The 18,194-nt window shown below is 40.7% G+C and overlaps 1 protein-coding gene across 1 annotated transcript; it reads left to right on the forward strand.

The window, feature by feature from the left end:
* Positions 1–284: 284 nt before the first annotated feature.
* On the forward strand, positions 285–16,896 carry LOC115830474 (E3 ubiquitin-protein ligase TRIM9-like; the record flags this gene model as incomplete). The annotated part of the gene is made up of 5 exons (XM_030809159.1): positions 285–426; positions 12,305–12,493; positions 15,052–15,093; positions 15,508–15,531; positions 16,369–16,896. Coding segments are annotated over 5 exons (747 nt in total), but the record flags the coding sequence as incomplete, so codon positions are not given.
* Positions 16,897–18,194: the final 1,298 nt, after the last annotated feature.

Consider the following 18,194-nt stretch of genomic DNA (forward strand, 5'->3'; position numbering starts at 1 on the left):
TGCCTGGCCCATTGCTAAATTACCAAGGCATGAATGCTAATCTGCATATACAACATAAGTATTCCTCCACCAAACCTCATAAGCGTGGATATTATTATCCATTTTACAGATTAGGGAAACTGAGGCCTAAAAAGGTAAATTAAATGGCCCAATATCTCGCAGGATTTCAAATCCATATTAGAATGACACCAGGGTTCTTGCTCCTAAACACTGAGCAACACTGCCTCCCTCGACCCTCAAAAGGGTTCAGGCTAAGTGCTGTCCTGTTCTTTGCTGACTCTCAGGAGGTGTATGTGGGGAAGGAGACAATGTGCACTGTGGATGGTCTTCACTTCAACAGCACCTACAACACGCTCGGGGTCAAGGCCTTCAACAAAACAGGAGTCAGCCCGTACAGCAAGACCCTGGTCCTCCAAACGTCTGAGGGTAAGGCCTTCAGCAGTATCCCTCAGAGCGAGAACTGCGTGGCATCTAAAGTGGCTGACAAGCCTGGAGGTAACCCCCACCACTGCCCACATTCCTGAAGTGTTTTCATGACTTGCTCTTGCATTCTGCACAGAGCCGCTGTTCCTCTCCTGCCTTTAGAGAGCCTATGGTATGTGGATGTGATCAAACCAAAATTCCACATCGTGCAGTTCAAATGGCTTGGGCCGGCGGCTTCCCTTTTGAATAAAAAATCTGTTAAATAAGCTGCAGTTTGAAGAAGCTGAAAAAATGAAGGCCTGAAGTGTGCCCCTGTTGGTGTGTAAGACAAATGTATCTAGGCTCTAGAGCAGGCTCCCATTCTCCACTGATACACATACGTGCCAGTTTTGCTCAGATGATTCTAAATTACTCTGTAGTACTTGCTTGTTCTGAGGGTGGGACCTAGGTTCTTTCCAGTTGTGGATTTGTATGACTGGAATGTGTTTCAAATGGGGTGGTGGGGTGCTAGAGCTGTTCCAGAGAGGGCTGTTGGCTGCTCCTGGCTTACCCACTTGGACCGCCTCCGTTTCCTATCCAAAGCGGAGGCCGTCCAGCACCAGGATTGAGACTTCCTGTGGGCACCAAACAGGAAAGAGACCAGCAACTTCGCATTACCCGCCATTTTCATCTTTGGCCAGTCCCTTCAGTCTTGGCTAGGCTACCTAGAGCCACATACAAGGTTCATCTCTAGAGAATTTTTGCTTCTTAGCTATACTTTAACATTTTGGTCATCAAAGACAAGTAATGTGTCTCAGATGAGAGGCTTGAATTTGGATGGCCAGATATAACCTCTGAGGCTTTTAACATTTTCATTTTAAGAGTAAGCAAGACACATGAAATTAAACCTACAGGAGGTTATTTTGGGCTGGTGGCCCAAGCATTCTGACACTTTGGGGTGTCATTTTAATCAAAGAAATCACCCCCCACCTCACGGGATTTTCTTCATAACTTCCCTCTGCAGAACTAATTATGTTGATTTTGTTCAAGTTCAAGATGTTAAGCTAAAAGAACTATGGTGGTGTTTTTCCCCACTTCCCACAAACCTCAACATGTGCCAATCACCCTAAAATGCTTCACATGGTTAAAAACAAGCACAATTTTGAATCCCACAGCAAGGATGAAAGGCCTAGCCGTGAAACAGTGCTTTGGGGAGCAGTTGTCAGTCTGAGAGATGCTATTCCAAGAGAAGGATATGCTAAGGGAAAATGCCCACATGAACCTGTTCCCATTTGGAGTACAGTGATGTGATAGCTACAGCTTCCCCCAGAATTATATTTTAGCAACTTCTCTCTGGGATGACCTATCAGTTTGAGAGCAGTTGCCTCTTTCTCAAAATACCATACTAACTGCTAAAGCCCTCCAGAGTCTTTCCTAGATGCAATGCAGAAGGCCCTTGCTGGTGATGGCCTCATTTCCCATGTGTGTACAAGGTGGTTTGATTGAAGAGTGAAGTGCATGCCTGCAGAGCAGAGAGAAATTTGTAGCAATGTTCTAATATGGTGTTATCAGATCTGCGGGAAAACTATTCTATTCATAATACATCATGGGAATCATTACTATTCTGCTAAAAATCAGTTATTAGCATAACAGCCTGAGCACTATATGTCTCTCGTTCATCCTGCAGGAGGATGTAGCGCCTCAGTTTATTTTAATGTTCATAAGATTATGGTGTTAATAAATTACAGGATTGGGAACTGCGATCCTTGGGTACACAGTCACAGAACTGGGGGTCATTTTCTAGATGAAACAAACGGAACAAGTTCTCTTCCAACAAAGAACTGTACTGTAGAAATTAATTTCCTCATGAATTTATATATTGTGTACAAATATAAGGTATGTATCTGAATACAAAGAAAAGCCTATCATCATATAGATATCAGTATTCTCTGTTACTGCACAGAAGTAATTTCTCATGATGAAATAAAGTTCACACACATACTTTCTCCATAACTTTGGTTTGTTCTATTTGTTTCTCCCTCATTCTAATACATTCAGTGAGACAAGATTTAGAAAGCAAGAAAAAATTAAGTGAATAGTTATTTAAAAAAAAAAGATATGATGGATCTGTACAATAGACAAAGCCTATAGGATTAAATATTATCTCTTTTTTGTTTGTTTTTTAGAAATCAGTGAGAAAATGCATTAACAGAGTTTTTGGTACATTCACTGCACTTATGCTTTATTAATCTTATTTCCTACAGTTTCCAGAAAGGTTTTCTTAAGGATTTTTTTTTTCTTTGCTGGTATTGGGGGTGGTGGGGTGGTGCGTTCTGGCTTCTAGTGTAACAAAATCTTTCACCTTCTTCTTAGCAAGAGTTAATCCCTTTTCAAACTTCAAAACAAAAATTCTGTATCACAGAAAGGTAAAATTTCATATGCAGGTACAATGTCTAACTTGTAATCACATGCATTAGTCTGAGGTTTAAATTGCTCATCATTTGTACTCTGTACTCTGTGAGCTTTCACAAAACCTTCTGCTGATCTAAGGTACATTATGCAGGGGAGATCAAATGTCTACATTACTATAAATTCTGATTGTTTTTTCTTCAAAGCAATTTATCTATTTACTTGGGCAGTGCTTGATAAGTGACCATGTTGTGCTAGGCTGTGGGTGTAGAGTGTTGAAACGATATATCCCTATGTCCTGGAGTTTACAACTAGAAAAGAGACAAGCTAGAGAAATAACATATAAATAGTTCATTCTTACACACTGTGGTAAACACTGAAAAAAGGGAAAAGGGATTAGAGAGATAAAATTTTTATAGGAGAATTAGGAAAACATGAAATTAATTAAATTCAATGGAAATTATAAAGAACGTGCTATTAAGAGAAAGGAAAGGAGTCAGATGCTGGTAGGTGATGCCTGTAATCCCCGATACTTGGGAGGTTGAGATGGGAGGATCTGTGATCCCAGGAGTTTGAATCCTGGCTGGGCAACATAGTGAGAATCACTTAAAAAAGAGAGAGAGAGAGAGAAAAGGAAAGGAGAATGCATTATTATATGAGTTCAAATGTGGTTAGTTCTCTGAAAGCAAGTTCCTGGAGATGTATCAAAGACACCATGGACAAAATGCCCAGTTGCACATCTACAACAATTACACTGATTCAGATGAAAATAACTGTAAGGAATTAAGAATTTAATGAAATTTTAAAATAAGGCCCCCAAGCCCCAAAACTGGCCATGTATATTTAAATTAATTATTTAGTAGCCAACATGGCTGTGCCACAGTCTTTGAAACCATCTCAAAGAGTATACTGTTGAAACATTACACAACAAGGCCATCTTATACACAGAGTTCTAAGGTTTATGCTTTGTGTGAGACAACTTACTCCTGTTTTAAAAATCATACAGGGTTAGAACAGGATAGGACATTTTCTGTTTTTTCTCTAGTTTCCTTTCCTATCTAAGTGATTCTGCCTACAAAGGTCATATTGTAGGAGCCTAGACATCTGATTTGTAGGACAAAGTCTATCTATTTAGTCTATTTTGATAGACTTTGTGGCTACAAAGCAGACAGTGCATCTTCCAATCTCTTTCTGACCTTTCTACTCCTTTCTTTTTTGAGACAAGGTCACACTCTGTCACCCAGGTCTGGAGTGAGTGGCACAGTCCATGCTCACTGCAGACTCCTACACCTGGGTCAAGGAATCCTCCCACCTCAGCTCCTGAGTAGTATAGGACTACAGCATGTGCCACATGTCTGGCTAATTTTTTAAATTTTTTGTAGAGATGTGGTCTTGCTTGGTGTTGCCAGTTGAGTCTCAAACTCCTGCCTCAAAGTGATCCTCCCCTTGGCCTCCCAAAGTACTGGTGATGACAGGCATGAGCCACCATGTAGCCCCTACCTGCCTTGATAAGGACCACTTGTGATAACCTTGAGCCACCTGGATAATCCAGTATAATCCCCCATCTCAAGATCCTTAATGTAATCACTCTGCAGTGTCCTTTTGCGGTATGGATAATAAACATATTCACAGGTTTGGGGATGTCGGATTGGACATTTTTAGATGGCCCATTATTCTAGGTACTATACTTTATGAGGAAGTATTATCATTGTCATCTTTCTGCTACTTATGGGAAACTGAGCTGCTGAGAGGTTAAGTATAATAATATGTCAGATCCAGGATTTTAAGCCGCCAGTGCTCAGCACAGTCCGCTGTGGTGCTAACATTAGAAAAGTGCTATTTGCCCTCAGCCAAATGGAAAGAAAGAGAGGGAAAACTATCCAAAGTCTGTCTGCAAGGTGACTGAAAACACCTTGTCAAAATGAAGCAGCGCTGTGTAGCTGCCTCATGTGCTCATCCAGAAATCCCAGCCAGAAGGCTTTACTACTTGCAGTCATGTTGAGCAGATCTCCTGAGGTCAGGAGTTCGAGACCAGCCTGACCAACATGGAATCGTCTCTACTAAAAATACAAAATTAGCTGGGTGTGGTGGCGGGCACCTGTAATCCCAGCTACTTGGGAGGCTGAGGCAGAAGAATCACTTGAACCTGGGAGCCAGAGGTTGCAGTGAGCTGAGATTGCACCATTCCACTCCAGCCTGGGCAACAAAAGTGGAACTCCATCTCAAAAAAAAAAAAAAAGAGTTTTGTTGGAAAGAGTAGCATTCCAGCTTTAAGAAGATGTGGGAGTGGCCGGAATTTACAGCATAATATCCAAACTCTTTATCAGGTCGTGTGCTCATTTTCATGTCTTTGCAGAAATTTCCTCCAGCTCCCTCCCATCCCAAGTGAGCAGGTCACCTACAGAGGCCCTTCCCCCACTGCTACCAGTGGATACTCTTGGCTGGCAGTGACAAGATTTGCCCAGGAAGGAAAAGGAATATCAGAGCTACATCTCTGAGGCCTTTGAAAGTTACTACTGAATGAGATCTGGCACTCAGAGTCCTGCTTGGGTTGACATCACAGAGCCATTTATTCACAGAAGCTTTCCAGCCCTCCCTGTCCTAACTGGAAGGGAAAGTGGGAAGAAGGTAGTCAGCGATAATTAGAGAAAAGAGGGCTGGCTCTCAAGCCATCTACCCAGCATTTTTCAGGATTGTTTTATCTAATGACAAATAGGTTGGGATTCTTGAAACTACATCTTAAAAATTGCTTTCTAAAAAGTGGGCCTAGACAATGTTACTCATAAAGATTAAAATGTCTTTCTCCCCGATTAGATTCTCAGCATCACACTGCCCCTTTCATTGTGGTGGCTCCTTCTTCTGTGCGTCGAAGGAAACCACCCAGAAAAGATTTAATGGTGCAGACAAAATATGAACTTATGCTTCCATTTATCTGAATGCAAATTGGCCTCAGATGCATCTGTCCAGAATCTTTTTGCAATTACTTATTTATTTATTCATTCATTCATTCATTTGTCTTTCCAGAGACAGAGTCTCACTCTGTCACCTAGCTGGAGTGCAGTAGCACGACCGTAGCTCACTGTAAACTTGACCTCCTGGGCTCAAGTGATCCTCCTGCCTCAGCCTCCCGAGTAACTGGCTCTATAGGCACGCCACCACAGCTGGCTTTTTTTTTTTTTCTGTAGACACGGAGTCTCACTATGTTGCCCAGCCTGGTCTCAAACTCCTGGCCTCAAGCGATCCTCATGCCTTGGCCTCCCAAAGTGCTGGGATTACAGGCATGAGCCACCGTGCCCAGCTCCTTTGTTCATATTTAATAGTGATTTTGGTCCAGCATAAGTACTGCACCCTGATGTGCTGAGACCTCCAGATATGCTGTAACCTTGTGAGGAACAAAGAACCTGTCAGAAGAACAACTACAGGGAACACCTCAGCCCATCTAATCCCTCTAGCCAAAATTCCAAGGAGGACAGTGATGTGTGTGCCTTTCCAATCCCTAACCACTACATAAACTAAACACTCTATTTAGAGAAGAAAAGATTTATCCTTAACACAGTTGAGGTTTATTAGGTGCTCTACACAAACCTTGGTCCCCACTGAGACCACTGGAACGTGCCCTGGGGCCAGTGGTGTAAACTTTACCTTTTGTATATTTCTAGGTTACAAAGGAGCAGCAATAGTCTTATCACCCCAAAATTTTATCCACCAGGAATTGATCCTACCTGAGTCTCTATTGTATCCCTCCACAGCTGTGGTGTAACTTGGATATGTCCCTTAGCCTCTCTGGACTTCAGTTTTCTCATCTCTAAAACCATGGACTTAGAGCTGAGGACCTCTGAGTCTTTACAATTAGTACCTTTGTGGCTTCTCTCTCTAAAACTACTGTTGAAAGTTGTTTCAGAAAATGCTATGAAGCAGCATTAGATACCTCCTGCCTCCTCCAAGTGTCATAATGAGTCTTAAATTTATGCCTATGATACTGAAAATTCAACAGTAATAGAAAATGATTGATAAAGGATCATATAAGGAAATGTATATGGTCTACTGAAAGATGGTTTTTCTGTCTCTGCTTTTCCTGACCCAGAGCATCTGGGCCTCTCCAAAAATAGTTAGAAGAATATGCATTTCCAGGACAAAGTTCTCAAGGTAGGTAATCATACCTGACCATATTTGGGTAAATTTTACAAAATCCAAGGTGAGAGGCGTAATGATAGGTTTCAGAGCCCAGAAAAGAGAGATACTTTGTTCTTTTAAATTTTGACACATGCATGATATCCCAAGGAATTTCTTGCATTTTTCCATAGGACTGAGATTCAGAACCCTATTTTTGGTTCTGGGAAGTGTGCTTTGCAAATGATACTCTGGAAAGCAGTTTAGTCCTTTGGAATCCTCTGTATCTAATTGAAATACAAGAATTTTCAGTTCTTCTGATGCTGATAGTTCCTTATAAATAATGCCATGGTATTCTAAATTGGAGTGGAGAACTTGGTGATGAAGTATGAAGCTGTCCTTGGGGTGGCAAAGGCTGTTTCATTCTTCTAAAAGAAGGTTTTCAAAACAGATTTGTTTCTCACTTCTCAATTGCAATTAATGCCACACTTAAGAAAGCTTAAAATACCACCTTTTATTATAAATTATGTACCAGTTGGACATAATTGTGACTTTGGCTGCTTATAAGACCATTTATGAAAACAGCCTCATTCTTCATTCATTTCTTTGTGTCTTTTAAAATCTTCCCAACAAAAGGAAATTATTTTATAGCTGGTTTATAATTGAGTTGAAACTCATCTTTAACACTGTACAATTCTTAGTGACATGTCTTGCCTTACCGTGCTCCAAAATACAACCATCTTATTGGACCTGGGCTCAAGGGCTGCTTAAGTTATGAAGTTGTTCACTGCCAGGCAGGAGGACAACCCAGACTTCTACCAGGGCACAAAGGATGCTGGATTAGTATACACTATCATAAGCAACCACAATCTGTTTGCTTTTCCTCTTTAGATTCCAAAAATAACACCCCAATGGCTACCTTTTCACGTATTCTACAACATCTGCAAAAATCTTTAGTACTCTGTCCTTGGAGTCAGTCAAGAAATTCCACCCCCAGAAGTGTAAAAAGCAATCAATAATATATGACACTGATTTTCTCTAAATTATTATTTTTCTTATGGTTGAGTCTCCTGCCAACTTTATGTTTCCCAACTGCTCAATTCTACTGCAATGTCTGGCACATGACAGGTGTTCAATAGCGTTGGCTAATGAACAAATAAAAGAAATATACGGGCTGGGTGCCATGGCTCACGCCTGTAATCTCAACACTGGGGAGGCTGAGGTGGGAGGACTGCTTGAGGCCAGTGGTTTGAGACCAGCTTGGGCCACATAAAAAGACCTTGTCTCTACAAAAAAAAAAAAAAATTAAAATTGGCCAGGTGCAGTGGTATGCACCTGTAGTTCCAGCTACTCAGGAGGCTGAGGGAGGAGGATCCCGTGAGCCCAGGAATTCAAGGCTGCAGTGAGCTATGATCAACACCACTACACTCTAGCCTGGGTGACCAAGTGAGACCCTGTCTCTAAAAAAGAAATAAAGAAACAAAAGAAACATATGGTGGCCAAACAGGAGTACATCACCTAGATATTCTCAGTCAATAATACAAGTGGTTCCCAGCCAATCTTTGCTTTGTTGATTCTTGATTGCTTTTTTTAAGCAGAGGTCTCTGCCCTTATCTAGACCCTAACTCCAGACTCCAGCCAATACTAACGAGGAAGAGAAAGAAGTCCAGGAAAGAGCAAGAGGAAAATGATGGTCATTGACAGAGTTGATGGAAAGCATATCTTGATACATATTCGTTACAACACGGCCCCATCCTAGAGTTATAGTTATGCCTAGAGTCACCACATTTGGCCATTGACATACTGTTTTCCATTGCTCTTTCCTGCTAAACTGCTTTCACTCAGTAAAGCTCTGCAACCACACGGGATCCCTGCAAGTGATGAAATATGATGTGATGTTAAAAGTCTCTTCAGGAGCTCCTCATTTTTCTCCAGTGATCTATAAAGTTAAAAATTAGTAATAATTATTATCCTGCATATTAGCTGTGACTTGAAACATAGCTTTGTATCATGTATTGTGAAAAAAAAATGACAACCTCATTCCCCTTTGTCTTTAATAATAGAATATGAACGGCTGAGAAGCCTTCTCCATATTGTGATAGTTGTGTTTTGAAGGGGAGGTGAGGAAGTAGTGTGTGCATTCTTCCTGCATCCCATGGGCATAACGCAGAATACACACTTAAGTAGGTGTGTGCACATTCAATATGAGTTAAGTGTGATTCGGCTAAACCAGGGAGTGGCAATACTGTTCTCAATGTTGTCATATTGTCTTTGATTCATGCGTTTGAACATGTCCAGAGGGCATGACCAGGAGAGTAAAGGATTTGGAATCCATACATAGTGAAATGGTTGGACATTGACTCTATTTAGCCCAGAAAAGGGAAGATTTAAAGAGGATTGGTGACTGGCCTCAAATACTTGAAGAACTAGTGATCTGTTCCATGTGGCCCCAGATAGTAACGCTACAATTGGAGAGTGGAGCTCCCAAAGAGGTATGTCTAGACCAATACAAGCAATAACTGCCAACTAGAGGGAGCTGGCTGGAAGCAATGAGTTCCTCATCCCAGGGGACTTCAAGGGGAAGCTTGATGGCAGCTCCTCTGATGATATTAAGTTTCTTCCCTCTAAGACTCCTGAAATCTAAGGTAATGTGAAGTGGTATAGATGACTTACAGGCAGCTGACCCAGCATGTGCACTACACGCCCATGGGGAAGGGTATGAAGGGAGAATTGCTTGTTTAGTTAAGCTGGGATCAGTTGGAAAGTGTTTCTCTCTTGTAATTCATTTGAAAAGTTCTCATTGCAAGGTAGCATTTTTTTGTTGTTGTTAACAGCTACTTAGAGAAAATACGGTAAAAGCCCAGCTGGTAGGTAATGGGAGGTCATAGATGGGGAAAAAACTCAAAAACAAAAATGAAATGGTTGTACAGTATGGATGTTAAATCAACTTGCCTGATGAGAGAGCATAGTTCAAGAGTGAAAGGAGTCAAGGAAACTTGGGTCATCAGTAAACAGTGGATCCACATGGGAGGCTAGGAAGAGCCATAACCATCTTAGTGCCAAGTTACTAATCCCGTGAATAACCATAGCTACCCTCAGTCCCCACCCTATAAAGGGGTGCCATCACCTACTCTAAGTTCTTCTTGGTGCTGAGAATAGAAAAGGTGAGTACAATTTATGATGGGATTGGATACACTCCCCAAGGTCTGTGTTCAGTAAACATCTCTTCACTGGTTTTCAGATAACTGCTTGGGAATTCAATGCACTCGGAAATTCATATTATTTTATATGTCCTTTCAAGTAAATTTTAAAGCGACAAATATTTTCAATATAATGAATTGACTGTCACCTATAATGAAATGACTGTCATACTATATTTCCAAGCAAATTCTTGTTAATAAAAAAACTTTTAGCCCGGGTGTGGTAGCTCACGCCTGTAATCTCAGCACTTTGGGAGGCTGGGGCAGGCAGATCGCTGTGAGCTCAGGAGTTCAAGACCAGCCTGGACAACATGGCAAAACTCCATTTCTACAAAAAATAGAAAAGTTAGCTGGGTGTGATGGCTCACGCCTGTAGTCCCTGCTACTCTGGAGGCTGAGGTTGAAGAATCACTTGATCCGGGAAGCAAAGGTTGCAGTGAGCTGAGATTGTGGCATTGCATTCTGGCCTGGGCAACAGAGTGAGACCCTGTCTCAAAAAATAATAAATAATACTAAATAAATAAATAAAATATTTTATTGATATAAATATAGTTGTAAATGCCTTCGCTCCATAAAAGAAACCCATGCCAGTTTGTGGTGCTTGGGTGTTGTATTTTGAATTTTTCTATTACACTCAAAGGCTAATTTCTCCTTAAGATGATTATAACAAATAATTTTTGATTTATCATATCTGAAGAAAGAAATGATAACACATGATATTAAGTCATTCAAACCATATGAAGTTTAGGTAGAAGAAAAATGTATTCTTAGTGGGAACACAAAGTCTTAACTCCATAAATAGCAATTCTTTTTCTCTGAGATCTGGTTTATACTTCCATTTTTTAAAAGTCATCCCCCCACAGATAAGTCTAAAGCCTGAAAAGCTAACTTTAATATTGTAAGTTCAGAGGCTGACTCTTGGAGGTATTAAATTAAAACTTGCCAGTGCCCTTGTTCTGAGCTCTTCACATAGGATCATATTCTGCACACACACACGCTCCAGTTATTTTTGCTTCAACATGCGAGTAGCATTTTGATAGAAGTGTATGTCCAGCAAAGAATTGCTGCTAACTGATTCAAACCAGAAAAAAAATTCACGGAACTACCCTCTGGTCACAGAAACAAAATTATTATTTCAATGAGAAGAAAGTTCCTTTGTGATTTTGGACATGGAATGTTACCTTCCTACCATCTGTATTTCCTAAATTATTGCTATTAGACTGAATGTTAAGAAGGCTTTAATTGGTGAAAGATCCACCTCTGACTAGACCACACCATGCATAGAACCAGCTATTGTTTGACAAAATAGAAAGGAGCAATTTTAGTAATTCAGAGAAATCAACTCATGCCCTTCTAAAACCAGGTCAAATAATTGTTAAGTCTTTAGTCTGATATAATAATTATCTTCAGGCCAAACCTGACTATCTGAACAGAAACAGACATTTTGCCACCAGTGCACCTCACCACTGCCTACAGTCTGTTTATCATTAGAGAAACAAAGATGGTCAAGTGACATCCCTAGAATCTGATCATAATTCAGAAACAAAGGTAAGCCTCCTTCCCTGCTTACTCGTCCAGCCCTGTCTTCCTTAGACCATCCCACATTTCCTCTCCTATTCAAAGATAGAGTCTGGAGTGTGCTAGTATAAAAAATCAGCTCATCCATCTAATAGAAAAATATACATTAGGAGAGAAATGGGAAAATATGGAATAGGAAACAGTTTGTAAAAAATCACCATGTCTTAAATACAAACCCTTTAAGAGGCCATTGTTGAATAGGTAGTAACCCCAGGACAACTGAAGGGGGTAAAATAATATCCTCTTGGTCATCAATAGGTAAAATTTGCCTTTACATTTTGTACATTCAATTCTAAAAATATTTTATTTAATTAAAAGGAAACCTTCCAAAATAGGAAACCTTCCAGTTTTCTACCACTAAAAATCGGGAAAGTGACAACAATTGCCTTTGATGTTCGAGGTGTCCTCTGGTCTTGGGTTCCTGATCTGCCGAAAATTCCCTCCCTTCCCCCAGGCACATTGGTTTTGTAAATGCCTGAGTGTGGCACCCTGTGGGAAAGATGGGGCTTTGTATGAATGCATTGTTAAGGCAGGTCTTGGGGAACCCTGCACGGGGACATAATAGCAGACTTCTGATCTCTAGTTTGCATTGATCTTACATTTAGACACAGATTCAGAAGAACAGACCCTCCCTTTTCCAGTGCCTTCGGAAAGATTGCCGCTCCGTAGAATGAGTCCTTTCTCCTCCACCCTTAATCTACAACCCAGCTTCCCCGGGAGATCCTACTTTGATTTCCGATCCTCACCCCACCAGCTGAGCTTGCATTCCTCTTTACAGTCTCTCAATGCACCGGGTGAGCTGAGCTCCTCAGACCTTTCCCCTTGATCTCTGTGCCTTGAAGGCATCTCTGAAAACGCGTGTCTTGTTCTTGCTATTCATGTGCGTGGTGAGGGGGATGCTAGTCTCTGTCTGTGGCCTGCTTTCCGTATGAGGAGCATCGGGATGGTGGAGCTTTGTGGCGTTCTTGTTTGTGTGGTGGAAGGAGCAACCATGGAGCTGTGGTCTATGTATTACGGCATCAGAAAGCGATGAGTGAAGTTATTCTTTTTGCACAAGCTGGTACCACCATGGATAACCTGCTCTGTCATCACATGCAGTGGCATAGCACGGCACAGGCGCTGGCTGAGTGGAGGCCATGGCAGTAATGTGGAGGTTTGCAGCCCTTTTGTATCCAGGAAACCAGCAGTGTCTGGGAGACTGGATCAGTGCATCCAGCCTGGAGTGGTCTGATTAAACATAGACTCAAGAGATCTTTATTGACAAAGTACAATCAAAGTAAAAACACACCAGCAGCAGAAAGCATCCTATAAAGCAGGCAATCCAGAGAGCAGAAAGTGAAAGCGTTTTCTGCAAAAGCCTGTGCCCACTGCTAGGACAGTGGGGCTCATGGCTGAGTGTTTTCCTAGCAACAGGGCGGGATCACTGGTAGCTGAATTAGAAACCCTTAATTCCTAAAGCCTAATGACCAAAGATCTGAGTAATCAAAAAGTCTGGCCTCCTCGAAGTTTCCCACAGCCAAGCTGGTTGTGACAGAGCCTAAGGCTGATTTCAGCAAAGCTAGACTTGTGTTCCTTTGTAGCGAACACTGCCTAGCAAATAGAATGTTAAAATATCTAAGATGCAGACCTATTTGATCTCTTCAGGACTATATTGTAATCATGGATACACATGATGCACATTTCACATTTCCAAAGGTTTCTTTTGGTTTTTATTTTATTCTTTTTGCTCATCCCACATTCTGGAATGAAGAAGGCCACAGCATGACAGTGCAAAAAGGATGCAGGGACTTCAAGCTCTCTTTAGAATGACATTTTTCTTTGTGCTTTTATGTTTCTTACTGTTTTTCTGTGCACTATGGCTTCCCAACATGCTTTGTTATGAAACTCTTCCCTTGTGTCTAATGTACTGAAATATTGTTACAGTCTTTGTAATGTACATTGTCTCAAGAATAAAATGAAATGTGAGTTTTGGGACATTTGATGGGTGTATTTAAGAACATTATTCTAGTTGTATTGTTGAATCTTAAATGTATGATAATGTATTTAAAGTAGTGCAAAAAGATTTCAGAATATTTGTTTTGAAAAAGAGTTGCACAAGGCATGATTCATTTAAAAGTTTTTAAAGCCCTATTCAGATTCTACAAACTTATTTCCAAAGCTGAATATGAGAGTCGGTTTTAAAACTCCAGCTGTTCCATACTCACTATGCTCTAACACATGAATAGGAATTGAAGTGATAATTGATAGAAACGAAACATAAAACTCAGCCATGAGATGGGAGGAAATGATTCTTTTGCATGTGAATTCATCCCGGAGAAAAGCAAACTAACCAAAAGTAAGATCATAATTTTTATATTTTGTTTTTAACTCAGCCATTAGTCCTTTTTTATAGTAAGTTGCTTTTTTAATTCTTGTAAAATTCTTTTAAGTCAGCACATTATCCTGCAAATGTTTTAGGAATTAGCATATAAAGGCCTTACTAAATAGAAAAGAAAATTAAATGATTCTTTCTTTATCCCCCAGTGTTCATCAAAACCACATTTTCTAGATCAGTCCTTGACACCACTGGAAATTGTAGGTCACACACCTTTGAACAATTTAAGACTAGGCAGTCTTCCTCCACACAATGTAGTTTCTCATGGGGTACAGGTATCCAAAGCCTAGGGAAGGGAGATGGTTGAAAAAGTTCCACAGGGGATTCCAATATACCTCTGAGACCACACCCACTCCGACCATCCCTCCTCCCCTCCCTCAGGTGAGAAGGATCTTGTCTCCTAAGGAGAGCAGGCAGTTTTAACACATTCGTCATGTCATTATTAATAATTATTAATAAGACATATGTATTAACAAATGGATTATATTACACATTTAGTTATATTTAATTTGGGCTCAAGTCACAATGAAGACCTTTTGGCATAACCAGAGTTAGAAGTGCATGGAATAGTGAGAGCAGAGTTTTATCAAAATCCAGTGATTTCTCCGTTTCAATTAAGTACATTTTCCCCATTTTTAAAACAGCTAGCCTTCTTACTGTGGAAACTTTAGAGGAAAGGATTGAACTTGGAAGATGAAAAATTCAGCTACAGAGTTTAGGATCAATTGGAGGAGGATTTATTAAATGGTAAAAAGATGTGCTTTTCATTTTGAAAGAGCAGAGAGGCAGTTTTTTACCCAACAAAGTAAATAATATAAAAAGGGCTTTGTTTTTTCATGGATCAGGCCTCTGGTATCTGTATTCAACTGGTGCTTTTTAAGTGTATACAAGTAATTTTTATTAACCAATAATTTATCAATATTACTTTTATCAAGTAATATTTGTTTCATAGCGTTGATGTGTAGTATCTCTTTATAGGATGCAATTTTGAGACACAATCTGCACCTTACTCTCAATTAGGCAAGTATACCTATTGTAATTATCTTTTACTTACGTGATTGGTGTGCTCAATTTCTTTCACAAAATAAATGGCGGCAACTTGTCTTATGTCAATAAAATTGTCTAATTGTCATTCTAACCCTATTATAGCAGTTTCTCAAACTCTTAAAAAATGGAAAAGATGTTTGTAGTGTTTAATGTTATGCCTCAAAGCTTACTTTTCCCCCAGTTTTCTTATACATCAATACAAAGCACTCTTTATGAGCACTAAATATGGGTAAAGGTACAAGTCAGAGAGCACCTGTTTAGTATATGTGGCGTTTTAAATTGAGTCCTTTCGGGGTACTAGTCTATCAAGAGAGACACGTTTTCTTATCCATGTCAATTTTGCTTCCTATCTCTCTCCCCCATGCCTTTCACTTGGAATGACAACAGTTGACATTAAAAAGCTGTTGGCAGGTATGGAATAACCTTATTCTATTACCAAATAGCAAAGACCAAAGTGCATGTGAGGTGTCTCACAGGTTCAATAAATCAGCAATTACATCTCTCGAGTGTGATATTTATAGGTGGCATTTAGAACTTGAGGCGTAACAATGTGTACAAAGACATCATTCTATCTGCACCTAACGTCCGAAATTCCTACTGCTCCAGCAAAATTTCTGACGTGTTAGTTTCAGGAGTAGCAGGCAAACTGTGTTTTTTAAGTTATGCGGACAGCAACCTGTCCTACATGCAAGTCACAGTCACTCATGAAAATTCGTTTATGTTGCTTATAGCTTCGCAGCTTGTGAGCTTTCACTAGAGCCAAGGAAAACTTCAAAGCGACTAGATGTTAGCACTTCTGCCAAAGGGATATTTCCTGATTTCACTCCATGTGTTTTATCCCTCCTCCATCTAGGACTCTAGCTCCTAGCCTCCCTGCCTCAGGGGTTACACAGGCATCTTAGCGCATCCCCTCTCCCTTTATGTCTCTGGTGCACTGTTCTGCCAGTCACCAGGTGAAGGGACTTGCACCTTCCAAAATCGATGCCACTTCACTCCCGGATCACCTGGTTGGGAGTGCAGTCTGAGCCAGGTAACCCCTGCTGAATCGGTCGTGTGTCCTCCGTCTGCTTCTGGTGCAGAGAGTACCAACTCCCAGGACGTGCCCCTGTCTGCCCTGGCCCTGGACGCCTCCTTCCTGCATGGCAGCATGAAAACGCTACACAATGCTCCTCACCTGCCAGGAGTATGTTATGGTGCTGAGCTTGTTGGGTCTGTCTTAATAACCCGATTCCCTTCTGTTGTTCCCAGTGGCCTGGTTTGCTTTCGACCCTGGCTCGGCGCACTCCGACATCATCCTCTCCAATGACAACCTGACAGTGACCTGCAGTAGCTATGATGACCGGGTGGTGCTAGGGAAGACTGGCTTCTCCAAGGGTGTCCACTACTGGGAGCTCACGGTAGATCGCTATGACAACCACCCTGATCCTGCCTTTGGCGTGGCTCGCATGGACGTGATGAAGGATGTGATGTTAGGAAAAGACGACAAAGCTTGGGCAATGTATGTGGACAATAACCGGAGCTGGTTCATGCACAACAACTCGCACACCAACAGGTACCCTGCAGCCCCCAAACCAAGCCTTCTTCACGTTGGCTTCTGATCAGGAGTGAGAGCCCCAGTTCAAAAACCTATTACATAGACCATATTCAGGAAATCAAGCAGGTGGTCTACATTAAGTAGCACAGGCAATCTATGAGCCTCAGCTGAGTCCATGCTGGTGGTTTACTTTCTATATAATGATAGAGACTTGAATACTTTCCTACTCCCTTCATTGCTGTATTTCACCATGCCTGGAAACTAAGAATCCCAATGGATATCCATTATAAGAAAATCCAGGATGCTGAAACACCCAGACCTACAACTTATCAGAAAAGTACTTTTGGACAAATTACTTCATTTTTTGAACCTCGGTTTCCAAATCCACCAAATTAGTATAATAACATTTTTCCTTGTGGGAATCTTCTGAAGGTTAAATGAAATATGTGAAAATGCCTTACATTGGAAGCACCTGAAAATAGTAGCCATTGTTCTTATTATGATTCATTAACCTAAAGCTTATGGATGCCAATTTGAATGGCTTTTTACTTAAAGAGAACTCTCTTATTACTGTATTAATTCAGAGCAGCCAGTTTGCTAAGGAAAGGAAATACAGTAATCCCCTTGAGGTTTTCTTCTACCGCCAAAATATAGATCATTATAATTGAACACATACTATAATGGATTTCCTTTCTCATTTGATTGTGTTCCTCAAATGTATTTTTCAAAAATTTCCTAGGCAGAGAAATTTCTACTGTGGACCCTGGTCCACCTTATGCTCCAAGATTTCCCCAGGATACATTCTCATTAGTGTCTCTGAAAAAACAAACAAACAAAAAAAAAAACAGTAACGTTCAACCAGATCAAAGGGAAAGCAAGTCAGACATTGGTAGGATAATTGGACTACACTGTTTTATCTTTTTCTGTATGCTCATCACTGACCTTTCTCCAGCCTGTAGACTCCTAAAGCCCCTTTTCCCTTGGATATAGCTTCTATAGCATTCAAGTTTGTATTATTCGCTGTCACTTGAAGTGAACACACACACCATTTCACCATGAAAGCAAATCCTACTGGATGTAGATAAGTGGTTATCTTCAGTGATTGGCATTTTGGGGAACTCTCTGTCAATAGATTCTCAGTGCTATCACCCAAATGCCACACTTACTTTTTCCCTTTTAGCATCTTTATTTTGAAGGAAGGAGTGAATAATGACATAACCATCACACTATGCAGAGAAAAACATTCTTAATGCTGAACACATCTGCTTGCATGCAACCTGCATGTCACTTGTGCTTTCATTGTTAAATCTGTGAAGTAACAAGAGGCAATTTGTAAACCTGTCTTTTAATGACTATGTACAGTCTGTATCCTGCATGCAAGAGGAAATGAATGACACAAAGTCCTGTGCTCTGCTGAGATGAGGATGAAGTTCAATATTGCTAGATCTCAAAAAAACGGGAAAGACAAATCTGATCATCCATGTTTAATGGCATTTTGTGAAACCATCAATTGAAGCATAAGACACAATTCTTTGTAAAA

Source organism: Nomascus leucogenys, unplaced genomic scaffold (assembly GCF_006542625.1).
Source record: "Nomascus leucogenys isolate Asia unplaced genomic scaffold, Asia_NLE_v1 001918F_20158_qpd_obj, whole genome shotgun sequence".
NCBI classification, from domain to species: domain Eukaryota; kingdom Metazoa; phylum Chordata; class Mammalia; order Primates; family Hylobatidae; genus Nomascus; species Nomascus leucogenys.